Here is a 13,613-nt window from a genome sequence, read left to right on the forward strand (position 1 = left end):
AAAGCTCCTTCAAAACTTCTGTTTTAAAGATTTGTGTGACCTACTCCAACAAACCTTTCCCAATTTATCTCCCAAACACCTCTATATACTCTGTCACAATAACTACTCACAAATTTGTCCAGAACTACCTCTTTAGGGATATATACACCTATCCCAACCAATCAAGTCAAGAATATAATGAAGAGCTTTGAGGAATCAAAACCAGTCTCTGAGTATGGCTCATCCTTCTAGATTTCTAATGATTAGAGTTCTGCCCCCCCACCAACCCCATCCCCTGGAAATTGATGAAATATCAGCAGTAATGTCAATGGTATGTAATTAAATCTGGTTATGTTAAAAATGGACATTGTCATTCTGGTCTTGGAGGTGCCACCTGCTCTAAAGTTTTTAATTCTCCACCACCATCCTTGATTACAAGATTAATATATTTGTTTAAACTCTTAACAAGGCTTGTGTCTAGTTTCATGATCTGTGGTGTTATATCTATTTTTAATTGTTTATTTTAAAACTTTTACCATACATGCAGTCAATTACAAAATTTTTTAAGAAATACAAGTACAAAAGTAAATTCAGCATTTACTCCATGATGGTTGTACCCCAACAACCGATCATCCAAGAAAGACCCAAAAAAGATATAGATATATATAAATATAGAAAGAGAAAAAAAGAAAGAAAAGAAAATAGAACGTACTGCTAAAAAGTGCCGCACATCTCACGGACAAAAAGTTCTTATTCTATTAAATGTTCTTAGGAGAAGATCAACACAGGTCTCAAGAGTTAGGAAGAAAATAACTAAAAACCTGAAAATTGTAAATATGGACGCCAAACTTATAACAATATGTTGTACTTATTTCTTAATTTGTAGGTAATTTTCTCAAGGGGAATACAACTATGTATTTCTGCATTCCAACATGTCATACATAGATTTGAATCAGGCTTCCCATGAAACTGCTATACATTTTCTAGCCACTGCCAATACAATTTTAACAAAGTCTTTTTGATGTTTATATACTTTCAATTTATCCCTGTAATATTACCCAGTAAGAATAATTCTGGGTTTTATGAAAATTTAATTCCTGTAACCTACTCTAAGGAATTTCCTAGATCGACCCAAAAAGGTCTCTCTTTAGAACATAACCAGGTTGAATGTGGAAAAAAAAAAGTTTATATCTCTTCGCCACATCTAAAACATTGGTCTGATAAGTCTGAATTGAATTTATTTAATTTCTGAGTTGTGAGATATAATTTTTTCTTTATTTTTATTTTTCACACTATGAACCATATTAACCAAAATACACACAAACATTTCCCTTTTGAATATACATAGTGTCATTTTCTCCCCTTTCCCTCCCTCCTTCCTTCCCACCCCCCTCCAAACCCATTAAACATTCAACATATACAATACAATAAACCATTAAAAAATGTTATTACACAATGAAAATAAACAAGAAAATTGTGTCATCTACTTTTACACACTGGGTCAGTTCATTTCATCTTCTTCTCATTCTATCATTTTAGGGGGTGGAGGTCTGCGGTAGGCCCTTTCTGTTGTGTTCCATGTACGGTTCCCAAATTTGTTCAAATAATGTGACTTTATTTTTTAAATTATATGTTATTTTTTTCTAATGGAATTAGAAATTTCTATGTACCATTGCTGTACTTTCAGGCTCTCTTTTGATTTCCAAGCTGACATTATACATTTTTTTTGCTACAGCTAAGGCTATCATAAATCTTTTTTGCGCTTCATCCAGTTTGAGGCCTAATTCTTTACTTCTTGTATTACTTACAAGAAAGATCCCTGTATTTTTTGGTATGTTGCTTTTTGTGATTTTATTTAATACCTGATTTAGATCTTCCCAAAACTTTTTCACTTTCTCACATGCCCAAATTGCATGTACTGTTGTTCCCGTTTCCTTCTTACAGCGAAAACATCTATCTGATACTGTTGGATCCCATTTATTTAACTTTTGGGGCGTGATATATAGCCTGCGTAACCAATTATATTGTATCATGCGTAATCTCGTGTTTATTATATATCTCATAGTTCCGGAGCATAGCTTCTCCCATATTTAATTTTTTATTTTTATGTTTAGATCTTGTTCCCACTTCTGTTTGGGTTTATACCTTATTTCATAATTTTCTTTCTCTTGCAGCTTGATGTACATGTTTGTTATAAATTTTTTAATTATCATTGTGTCTGTAATCACATATTCAAAGCTGCTTCCTTCTGATAATCTCAGTCTGCTTCCCAGTTTGTCCTTTAAGTAGGTTTTCAGTTGGTGGTATGCAAACATTGTACCATGAGTTATTCCATATTTGTACTTCATTTGTTCAAATGTTAATAAATTATTTCCCAAAAAACAATTTTCTATTCTTAATCCTTTTTCTCTCTCATTCTCTAAAGGAAAGGTTATCTATTGTGAAAGGGATTAATTGATTTTGCGTCAATAATAATTTTGGTAGTTCGTAATGCGTTTTCTTCCTTTCTACATGAATCTTCTTCCAAATGTTGAGCAGATGGTGCAGTACTGGTGAACTTCTATATTGCACCAGTTTTTCATCCCACTTATAAAGTATATGTTCTGGTACTTTCTCCCCTATTTTATCCTGGTCCAATCTGGTTTTTCCCTTGTTTGATAAAAATCTGATAGATATCTTAATTGTGCTGCTCTATAATAATTTTTAAAGTTTGGTAGCTGCAAACCACCTTATATATACCATTCTGTTAATTTACCTAGCACTATCCTCGGTTTCCCCCTTTTCCATAAGAATTTCCTTATTATTTTCTTTAGCTCATTGAAGAATTTTTCTGTTAAGGCAATTGGTAACGATCGAAATAGGTATTGTATCTTTGGGAAGATATTCATTTTAATGCAATTTACCCTTCCTATCAGTGTTAGTGGTAATTCTTTCCAATGTTCTAAGTCATCTTGTAATTTCTTCATTAATGGCTGATAATTTAATTTGTATAGATGGCCTAGATTATTATCTAGTCTAATACCTAGGTATTGGATTGCTTGTGTTTGCCATTTAAATGGTGATTCTTTTTTAAACTTTGTGAAATCCTCATTATTCATTGGCATCGCTTCACTTTTATTTTGCGTTGATCTTGTACCCTGATATTTCTCAATATTCCTCAATTTCTTATGTAATTCTTTTATTGATAATTCTGGTTCTGTTAAGTATACTATGATGTCATCTGCCAATAGACTGATTTTATATTCCTTCTCTTTTATTTTTATCCCTTTTATTATCTGTTCTTATCAATTCTGCCAATGGTTCCATTGCAAAAGCGAACAGTAAGGGGGATAGTGGACATCCCTGCCTAGTTGACCTGCTTAATTTAAATTGGTTCAATATATATCCATTTACTGTCACCTTTGCCATTGGACCCTTATATAATGTTTTAATCCAATTAATATATTTCTCTGGTAGGTTGAACCTCTGTAATACTTTAAATAAATAATTCCATTCTACACTGTCAAAGGCTTTCTCTGCATCTAAAGCAACAGCCCACTGTTGGCGTCTTATTTCCTTGTACTGCATGGATTAAGTTAATGAACTTACAGACTTTGTCCGTTGGTCGTCTTTTCTTTAAAAATCCAGTTTGTTCTAGTTTTACTATTTTTGGTACACAGTCGGCCAATTTGTTTGCTAATAGTTTTGCTATTACCTTATAATCTGAGTTAAGTACAGATATTGGTCAATACGATGCTGGTGTTAGTGGATCTTTCCCCGTCTTTGGTATTACTGTAATTATTGCTGTTTTACATGAATCTGGCATGTTTTGTGTTTCTTCTATCTGGTTCATTACTTCCAGGAGAGGAGGAATTAGTAACTCTTTAAATGTTTTATAGAATTCTATTGGGAGTCCGTCCTCCCCAGGCGTTTTATTGTTCGGTTGCTTTTTTAATATATCTTGTATTTCCTCTATTTCAAATGGTTTTATCAATTTGTTTTGTTCCTCTTCTTGCAATTTTGGAGTTCAATTTTAGCTAGAAACTCATCTATTTTCTTTTCTTTCCCTTCGTTTTCAGTTTGGTATAATCGCTCGTAGAATTCATTAAAATTTTCATTGATCTTTGTTGGGATATATGTAATTTGTTTGTCCTTTTTCCTTGATGCCAATACCGATCTTTTAGCTTGTTCTGTTTTAAGCTGCCAAGCCAGTATTTTGTGCGATTTTTCTCCTAGCTCGTAATACTTCTGCTTTATTTCATTATACGTTTGTAGTGTTTCGTATTTTATTTTTTTGTCCGCTAATTCTCTTTTTGTTGTATCTTCCCTTGTTGCTAGTTCTTTTTCTGTACTTGCTATTTCCCTTTCCAGCTGTTCTATTTCCCGATTGTAGTCCTTTTTCATCTTAGTTACATAACTTATTATCTACCCTCTGATGAAGATTTTCATTGCATCCCATAATATAAATTTGTCTTTCACTGATTCCGTATTTATTTCAAAGTACATTTTAATTTGGCACTCAATAAATTCTCTAAAATCCTGTCTTTTAAGTAGCATGGAGTTTAATCTCCATCTATATGTTCTTGGTGGGATGACCTCCGGTTCTATTGCTAATAATGGGTGAGTGATCAGATAACAATCTAGCTTTATATTCCGTTTTCCTAACTCTCCCTTGGATATGAGCTGACAACAGGAACAGGAATATGTTTTATGTCTACTTGAATAATATGAGTATTCCTTCTCGTTTGGGTGTTGTCTCCTCCATATATCCAAAAGTTGTATTTCCTGCATTGATTTAATCATAAATTTGCCTACTTTGTTCTTTCTGCTAGTCTTTTGTCCAGTTTTATCCATCTTTGAATCCAAATTAAGGTTAAAATCCTCTCCTATCAATATATTCCCCTGCATATCTACAATCTTCAAAAAAATATCTTGCATAAACTTTTGATCCTCTTCATTAGGTGCATATATATTGACCAAATTCCAGAGTTCTGAATATATCTGACATTTTAACGTTACGTATCTCCCTGCTGGATCTATTATTTCCTCCTCTATTTTGATTGGTACATTTTTATTGATTAATATAGCTACACCCCTGGCTTTTGAGTTGTATGATGCTGCCGTTACTTGCCCTACCCAGTCTTTCCTTAATTTCTTGTGCTCCACTTCAGTTAGATGCGTTTCCTGCACGAATGCTATATCTATTTTTTTCTTTTTTCAGTAAATTTAATAGCCTCTTCCTTTTGATTTGGTTATGTATTCCGTTAATATTTATAGTCATATAGTTCAACATGGCCATCTCATACTTTGTTTACATCTCACTTCCACTTCCACATCACCACCTTCCCCCTTTTCCCCATTTCCATTTCAGTTTTTTTTAAAACACACTGTATGACAACACTTCTAAAACATAAAATATTTCAACCATTCCCATATCTAAAATTCCCTTAACCCCAAGTTTCCACCCCCCCCCTCTCTGAGTCGCCCCTTGTCCCTTGCCGGGCAACCACAACTCCCCTTTCCATTCGGACTGCGAACCCGTTCACAAGTGTCAACTGATTTCGCAGTGACTGTTATTCTCTCCCACCCAACCCCCTCCAGAAAAGACTTTCATCTTCACATTACAACAAAGCTCCTCCTCTTTTCTTTTTTTTAAATTTATTTTAAACCCCCTCCTCTTTTCCCCCCCTTCTCCCTTACTTCCCTCCTTTAGTTCTTACTTATATGTTATTTTTACTTCTTTATATGTAGTTTGTTGTCGTTCTTTGTTCTTGTTACATCTCTTCATCTCTCTTTCTGTTTTGCAGGCGTTCTGCAAATTCTCTTGCTTTCTCTGGATCTGAGAACAGTCTGTTTTGCTGTCCCGGGATAACTATTTTGACCACCGCTGCATATCTTAACATAAATTTATAGCCTTTCTTCCATAGGATCGATTTTGCTGCGTTAAACTCCTTCCTCTTCTTTAGGAGCTCAAAACTTTTGTCTGGGTAGAAACTTTTTTTTGACCTTTGTATTCATGTGGTTTTTTTGTCTGCTCTAATTTTTTTCCTTGCCTTCTCCAATATATTTCCTCTTGTCGTGTATCTCAGAAATTTTACTAAAACGGATCTTGGTTTTTGTTGTGACTGTGGTTTCAGGGCTAATGTTCTGTGTGCCCTTTCTATTTCCATTCCTTCCTGCATTTCTGGCATTCCCAGGACTTTTGGAATCCATTCTTTTATAAATTCTTTCATATCTTTACCTTCTTCATCTTCCTTAAGGCCCACTATCTTTATATTGTTTCGCCTACTATAGTTTTCCATTATATCCATCTTCTGAGCTAACAACTCCTGTGTTTCTTTAACTTTTTTGTCACTTTCTTCCAATTTTCTTTTTAAGTCATTCACTTCCATTTCTACCGCCATTACACGTTCTTCCTCCCATCGGTGTTCTCCTTGTCATATGCAGTTGCTCACCCTTGTTTGGCTCCGTGAGCCATTTTTGCAGTCCTGCCGTCGGTGGGTCACGACCCTGTGGAGTCTCCACTAACCTCGGGAAGCAGGTTCCTCTTTCCATGGTGAGTCCCTGCTTTTTCGTGCAGGTAAGGACTTCACCTTTCTCTTCTGGCGTCTTTCTTCTTTTCTTCCCATTGTTTTTAGCTTTTCTTTCTTAGCTGCCATTTTCTCCACACCTTTATTTTTTATATGTTGTGATTTGTGTGTCTGGGGCTTTGCTTTTTCTTCACTTGTTTCCTTCTTTTCTGGAGAGGGCTGGTATTCTCCTACCGGCCAATACTACATCACGTGACTCCTCCAAGTTGTGAGATATAATTGATGCAAAAAAATTATATTGTACTAATCTATATCATACATTTATCGTATTAGTCATACTATCCTAACATGGTTCAGGTTAGGTTTCCTCATCTATTCTTACATTTAAGTCTGATTTCCCATCTCTGCCTGGACTTATTAATCCCTTGTTTAGGGGTTCCCATATGAAGTAAGAGATACATTGCTGAAGAAAATTTCTTTGTATTTCCCTTTCGAATCAAAATCTTCACATCACTACAATTTTGTAAAAACATTGTTGTGCCCAATTTATCCCTTAGATATGCTCTTATTTGAAAATTGCAGAAAACTGTGTTATTAAGAAGGACTTATTTTTTAATTGTTCAAATGACATCAATTGTCCCCACTCATAACAATCTTAATATCATTTAATTCCTTTACGAGACCAGATTTCAAAAATTTGACTGCCCGTTGTGGAAGGTATAAGCCTATTATGAGCCAGAGGAGTTTTGGGAGATAAGCCTCCCTTTGTTCCAATATCACTATTTATTTTATACAGGTACACAATCCTTTACCCGGAACCCTTGGGGGGACAGTGTGTTCCAAATTTCGGATTTTTCCAGATTTTGGAAAGCCAGATTTAAACCCACCCGAATTGTGCAGCCGTATCCACCCACATCTCCTTAAAGTCGCGCTGCCAGCTTGACTGGCGCTGTTGGTCTCCCGCCCGACCGACTGGCACTGCCGTTCTCCCGCCCGCCCGACTGGCGCTGCCGTTCTCCCCCCAGCCCGACTGGTGCTGCCGTTCTCCCGCCCGCCCGACTGGTGCTGCCGTTCTCCCGCCCGCCCGACTGGTGCTGCCGTTCTCCCGCCCGCCCGACTGGCGCTGCCAGTCTCCCGCCCGCCCAACTGGCGCTGCCAGTCTCTCTCCCCACTTGCCAGATTTTGGAGCTTTCCAGATTTTAGATGTCCGGATAAAGGATCGTGTACCTGTACCAGATGTTGATTAGGTGTTTTAGCAAAGGGGTTTCTCTTTAATCAGTTACTAATTTCACATTCCATTTATATATAAAGTCCTCTGCCATTCTCTCTCCTACTTTATCCAATTCTATTTTCACCCACGCAGGTTTATCTCCTTCCTCAAAAAAGAAAGTAAGAAATCTCATTTGAGCTGCTTGATTTTTAATAATTTTTTAAATTGGAGAATTGTAAGCCTCCCAGTTCATATTTCCAGATTAACTTTTCTAAGGAGACCCTTGACATCTTACCTTTCCAAAGAAATTTTCTGACATTTATTTAACTCATACAATGTTGTATATTTTCAAATGAGTGACACATGGGGCACTCATTTGCTCAAACATTATGGGGACAGAATTGATTGTTTAACTGGTGACTCATGATAATGAGGATGTTGTCATATACATTATACTTGCTGCAACTGAACATTAAAATGACAGAACAACTAAATAAAACATCTGCAATAGTATACTTAATTGAATTAAGGCAATAAATACAAAAGAGAGAAATAATGAATGTTCAGTTTTCCAGGTGCAAAAAATGTGACTTTGTAAGAATTGAGATGGTCCCTTTTGGTGCTTTCCTGGTGCACTTGGCCTTACACTTTCTGGTATTTTTGTAGTAAAACTGCTACCCATCCAAAAATAAAACATACTGCTCAATATGTTACAACTCTTCAGCTTGTTGCTTCTCTTTCCTGAGCTCCCAGGGGCAGGTACAGTTTTGGAGGCTGCTTGAATTGTTTAAAAGGACCAAAATGAAAGCATCACAATGTATAATGTTTTGCAATGTCAACATGTTAACTGTAATACTGCATTTTGATTTCTGAATTCATTGAATATTTGCCTTTTGTTGCCCATAGGTCTGGAGGTGTGCTTCTGCTGATCTCTCTACCTCTAGGAAGAATTGCTGTGAGCTAATTGCTGAGTTGGAGCATGAGGCAGGTGTAAGTAGCCAGTTCAGAAATATTTTGGTCATTGGGTTTTTCTTTATTGCCAAATCTTGTTGCAAAACAGAATAAGCTTTTTGATTTTTTTAAAAAAGAAAAGAGCAAATATCAAATCGGCATCTCAGACAAGGAAAAAAAATAAGTTCCAGTGTCGCATCTTGAAGCAAAGAGCAATGTGTATCAAAAGGCACTTTCAGGTGGCCAGTTGCCCCACTTGTAAAGCCGCATATTTTGATTCTAATTTATCAATATGCAGCTGTTGGGAGGCCATGTGAATGTGCAGGAGGCTCCTGCAAGGTGAACTTTGTAACTCTTCTCCGAGAGGGATAATCGCCGAAGCACAGTGGCTTCCCAGCCATCTGAATGCAGCCGCCTAAAAGCTGCTGCATTCAGGATGACAGTCAGCTGGAGAGCGCCTAACAGCTCCTCTCCCAGCTGTCCCTTCCCCCGGTGCAGGACGTCGGGGCAGCTGGCTGGGCTGTCAGCGCGGGGACTGCAGGGCTGGAGCGACCGGCGGGGGAGAAGGGGGCTGGCCGAAACAATGCTGGAACCCGACACGAGCACCATACTCCCCCGCTGGCCACTCCAGCCCCCTTCACCCCCGCCGGCCGCTCCAGCCCCCTTCACCCCCGCCGGCCGCTCCAGCCCCCTTCTCCCCCACCGGCCACTCCAGTCCCCTTCACCCCCTCCGGCCCCTCCAGACCCCTTCACCCCCGCCAGCCCCTCCAGCCCCCTTCACCCCCGCCGGCCGCTCCACCGGGGGGCAGAGCGATCAGTGTGGGGACATTCCATGTGGGATGTCCCTGCACTGGCTGTCCCAGCTGACAGCTCAAGGCACAGGAGTCAGAGTGCGCTTAAATGCGCATCCCTGTGCAACTGTCCCTTCAGGTGGCCGGCGCTACACTTTTAGAGTTGCCATCTGAACAGTAAGTCAAAGGGCCACTTCCTCTTCTTCAGGCGCATTCTTAGTGGAGAATACACCTGAAAAAGCCTAAAGAAAGCATTTGTTTACACCTTGCATAAACATGGAAAATACAGTGTAGGTTAGCAAAACACAAAAACTCCAGATGCTGGAATCTTGAGCAAACAGAGAATCTGGAGGGACTTATAGGGTCAAGCAGGATCCATTGTTTCAGGTCTGGATCTTTTATCATGACAGTGTAGGTTAAATTAACTCCACTGTTATTTAGGCTGAGGTGCAAGTTCTAATCAAGCATAACTTGATCACAACTAGCAACTGTTAATGGTGATTGAAGAAAGAATATTGTTCAGGACAAAAAGGGAGAAATGTGCTTCAGAAAGTCTGGTGGTTTTTTTTAGTGGCCACTGAACCAGCCTAAAATGCTGCAAAGTCATGCAAAAGATTTCTTTGATTTTATCTGGCCACCTCGTTCATTATCTTCCCCTTTCTTCAAGTCTTCTTAGGCTGTCCTTAGAGGTAGAGAATAACTAATTTCTATTTCTGTGTGCTTTGGGGTAGATACAAAACTTTTTTGTGGAATTGTAAACTTTTCTAATGGTGGTAGCTGACTTGGTGATCAAGTAGTTATGCGATAGTTCTTCTTGTGCTCCCAGTGTTTGACCTTGAGGTTCTCAGTACTATCTCAAATGCTCCTCCCCAATGGAGACTTCTAAGGATCAGTCAGGATGTTGCTTTTCTTGAATGTTTTCAGCACATCCTTGAAACTTTTCCTCTTCCATCTGATACTCTCTTCCCATGACAGTTTGGAGGTTGTCTGTCATATGACTCTGCCCAAGTGAACAGCATGGCTTGCCTGAGTGTAACCAGGGGATGTTGGCTTGAGAGAAGATATTTCCAGTATATTAAGCTCCCTGCTAGAGGTAGTCTATGTCCCAGAAGCAAATACATTTGCCTAGTAGCAAATGATTTAGCCAGGTCTAAGGTCATAATATTTAAATGGCCTTTTCCTTTATCCATCAAAAGGTCTTGCTGGCACATTAAGTGCAGTGGTGAATTTCATTATCAATGTTTGCCTTTGCCAGTTAGTATCTCCCAAAAGACAGCCTTCCTGTGTGTAAGTAGCCACGTTAGTCTAATAGAAGTAAAGGATGAGAAAGCATCACGTTTCCGAGTCTTAATTGTGTGAGTGCATACACAATATATGTGGTATTTGAAATTGCTGTCAGATCATTACCAGTTGATGGGCATTTTGTTTGGTGAAACAAAATAAGATGCATTTTCTTTTGCAGGTAAATACAATCAATCTGAATCCTATTGGCTCAATGTTGGTTTCGGGCAACAAGGAAGGAACTATTAGTATTTGGGATCTCACCAATTTAACTATTTTACATCAAATTCCTTGCCATTTAGGCACTATTAATGATGTAGCATTCAGTCCAGGTATGTTTTAGACTTCAATGTATCCCATTTATCATATACTGTATCTAGTCTTCTAGTGTGGAATGTTTTACAGGTACGTGGATTTGTAGCTTGCTTTATATTTGTCGATGCAGGTAAATTCTTGCTGAACTATGAAAGTGAGCCGTTTAAGCTAATGTCTTACAACTTATCATTGTATTTTCACTTTAGCCATTTTTATTACAGTATTTGATTACAAAATTTTTAACTATGTGGTCACTGAACAAAAAAAAATGAAGATTTAGCTTTTGCTGGTTTGTTGAAAATGGTTTTTATGCAACTTAGTTGAATGCATTTTGATAAATTAGAATCAAAATTAGAATTTATTGTTATGAACAAGTCATAAAATTATCATATATTTTGGTGTATGTCAACTGGTGTATAAGGCTCATTTTAAGAGTTTTATGGTATATCTGGGATATGTCGACACCATATTTCAGGATGCCTGAGTTGGCCTATTGACCGATGTATAATTTGACTCCAAAAGATCACCTGGGGTTGGCTGGAAGTGATTGCTATCATGGAGGGTCCGTCGACCCAATGCAACTCACAACAAAGTATGAAGCAGGTTTTAAAAGTGATGGAAATGGCCAAGAAAACCAGCAACTGCTGCTGTAAGAAAATTTAATGATTATGAGAAGCTGATTGGAGGAAGAAAGAAGAGACTTTAAGAAAAGGAATCACTCATTGGCCAAAGTTAGAAAATCACATTGCAGAATGAGTATGTGAACAGTCAAGATTGCTACATAGTCACCTGAAATAAAGTAAGAACATTTGCACTGCAGGGGAAAAAGGTGCACCCAAACCTCAATAAAGATTTTGAGGCGACAGTAGACTGGTGCAACCGTTTCAGGAACTGGAAAAATGTGATATTACAACAAAACCCAAAAATTGCACAGAAACTACCAAAAGATCTTGATCATAAAGTTGTAAGTTTTCACCAGTTTATATTATGGAACCAGCAGAAAATCAGTTTGCATTGGCAAATATGGGAAACATGAACAAAACCCCATGAATTTTGACATGATAGTCAATTGAACAGTGGAAAGGAAACCTGTATAAACTGCAAACCAGAAGTACAGGCTATGAAAGGACCAGGTTTACCGTGTTGTTATTGTGCATGGCTGACGGGACAGAGTTAAGATCCATAGTGATCTTCAAATGCAAAATTAAACCTAAAATAAAATTTCCTACAGGTGTTTTTCTACATTTTAATGAAAGATAGATGAAAATGATGTACAAGTATGAATAGACAATGTGTGGAACAGGCGGCCAGGGGGGTTTACGCCAAGAATGGAGTCTGCTGGTCTGGGATGTATATCATAGCCACTTAACTGAGAACAATAAAAGTAGGTTAGCATTACATAATACTTGGATTGCAGTAATCCTGCATGGTTTGACGTCTCTATTCAAGCCATTCAAAGATCATGTGTGCAAGGAATAGAATAGATTGATGTAGCATGCAGAAAAGTTGTTTACAAAAGGCAGGGCAATGTGTGCTGCATTGCTTGATGTGCTATGTAACTTCGTGCTCAAGACATGGGACAAAATTAAAATAGAGACTGATAAAATTGTTCAAAAAGTGCAGTATATCTTGAGCAATTGATGGCACCAAAGATGATTTGTTGTTGGACACTGACAATGAAGCTGAAACAGCCTCATCAGATGCAGACTGGGACCCATATAATGAGTGTTTAAACAGTGAAAAATGGATGTGCTTGCCACCATCTTTGCTTCAGTCGATAATAACGAGAGTGATTTTGAAGGGTTCTAATTGTGTTGCTGTTTTCAATTAAAAACCTCAATGAAAATCTGTTCCGGTTGGGTCCTTTTTGGTTTTTCAAGGGTTGACTTGTATGCCAAATTGGATTTTCGTGGGTCGTCTTGTATGCTGGTCAATGCAGATTGAATTTTGAGCTGAATTTAAGGTTTCAAAGGTATATCCAGCATATAAGTTGACCCCCATTTTTGAGAGTTTTGTTGGGTATCACGAATCAATATACATGCTGAAATGTTTGGTAGTTGTTTTGTGGCAGCGCCACAGTGCAAACATTCATATATAAACCACTTGATAAAGAAAATAAATAAAAATAGTGCACGAAGTGTAAGGCAGTGTCTTTGGTTCATTGATCATTCAAGAATTTGATGGCAGTGGGAAAGAAGCTGTCCTTGAGCCTTCTTTAGGCTTCTATACCTTTTTCCCAATGATAGCAAAGTGAAGAAGGCATGGCCTGGGTGGTGGGGCTCCTTCAGGATAAAGTTTACCCCCTCTTGTAGGTGTCCGTGATGGAGTGAAGTCTGGTGCCCGTGATGTCACAGAAGTTTTTATCTTGTCCTGAGGTTGGCACCTCTGTACCAGACAGTGATGCAACCAGCCAAAATGCTCTTCACGGTACACCTGTAGAAGTTTTCAAGAGTCTTCGGTGACGTACCAAATCTCCTCAAACACCTCACAATGTATAACCGCTGGCAAGCTTTCTTCATAATTGCATCAACATGAAGACTTCAGGACAGATCCTCGGAGATGTTGACACCCAGAAAT

General features: G+C 38.1%; 1 protein-coding gene across 5 annotated transcripts in view; it reads left to right on the forward strand.

The window, feature by feature from the left end:
- Positions 1 to 13,613, forward strand: part of nsmaf (neutral sphingomyelinase (N-SMase) activation associated factor) — a 106,297-nt gene that overhangs the window by 76,277 nt on the left and 16,407 nt on the right. For all 5 annotated transcript variants that reach the window (XM_069921432.1, XM_069921431.1, XM_069921435.1 and 2 more), the window contains 2 exons: positions 8,605 to 8,688; positions 10,903 to 11,053. In XM_069921432.1, the coding sequence (XP_069777533.1) occupies positions 8,605 to 8,688; positions 10,903 to 11,053 (235 nt within the window). The remainder of the gene's footprint in view (positions 1 to 8,604; positions 8,689 to 10,902; positions 11,054 to 13,613) is intronic.

The sequence above is a fragment of the Narcine bancroftii genome, chromosome 2 (genome assembly GCF_036971445.1).
Source record: "Narcine bancroftii isolate sNarBan1 chromosome 2, sNarBan1.hap1, whole genome shotgun sequence".
NCBI classification, from domain to species: domain Eukaryota; kingdom Metazoa; phylum Chordata; class Chondrichthyes; order Torpediniformes; family Narcinidae; genus Narcine; species Narcine bancroftii.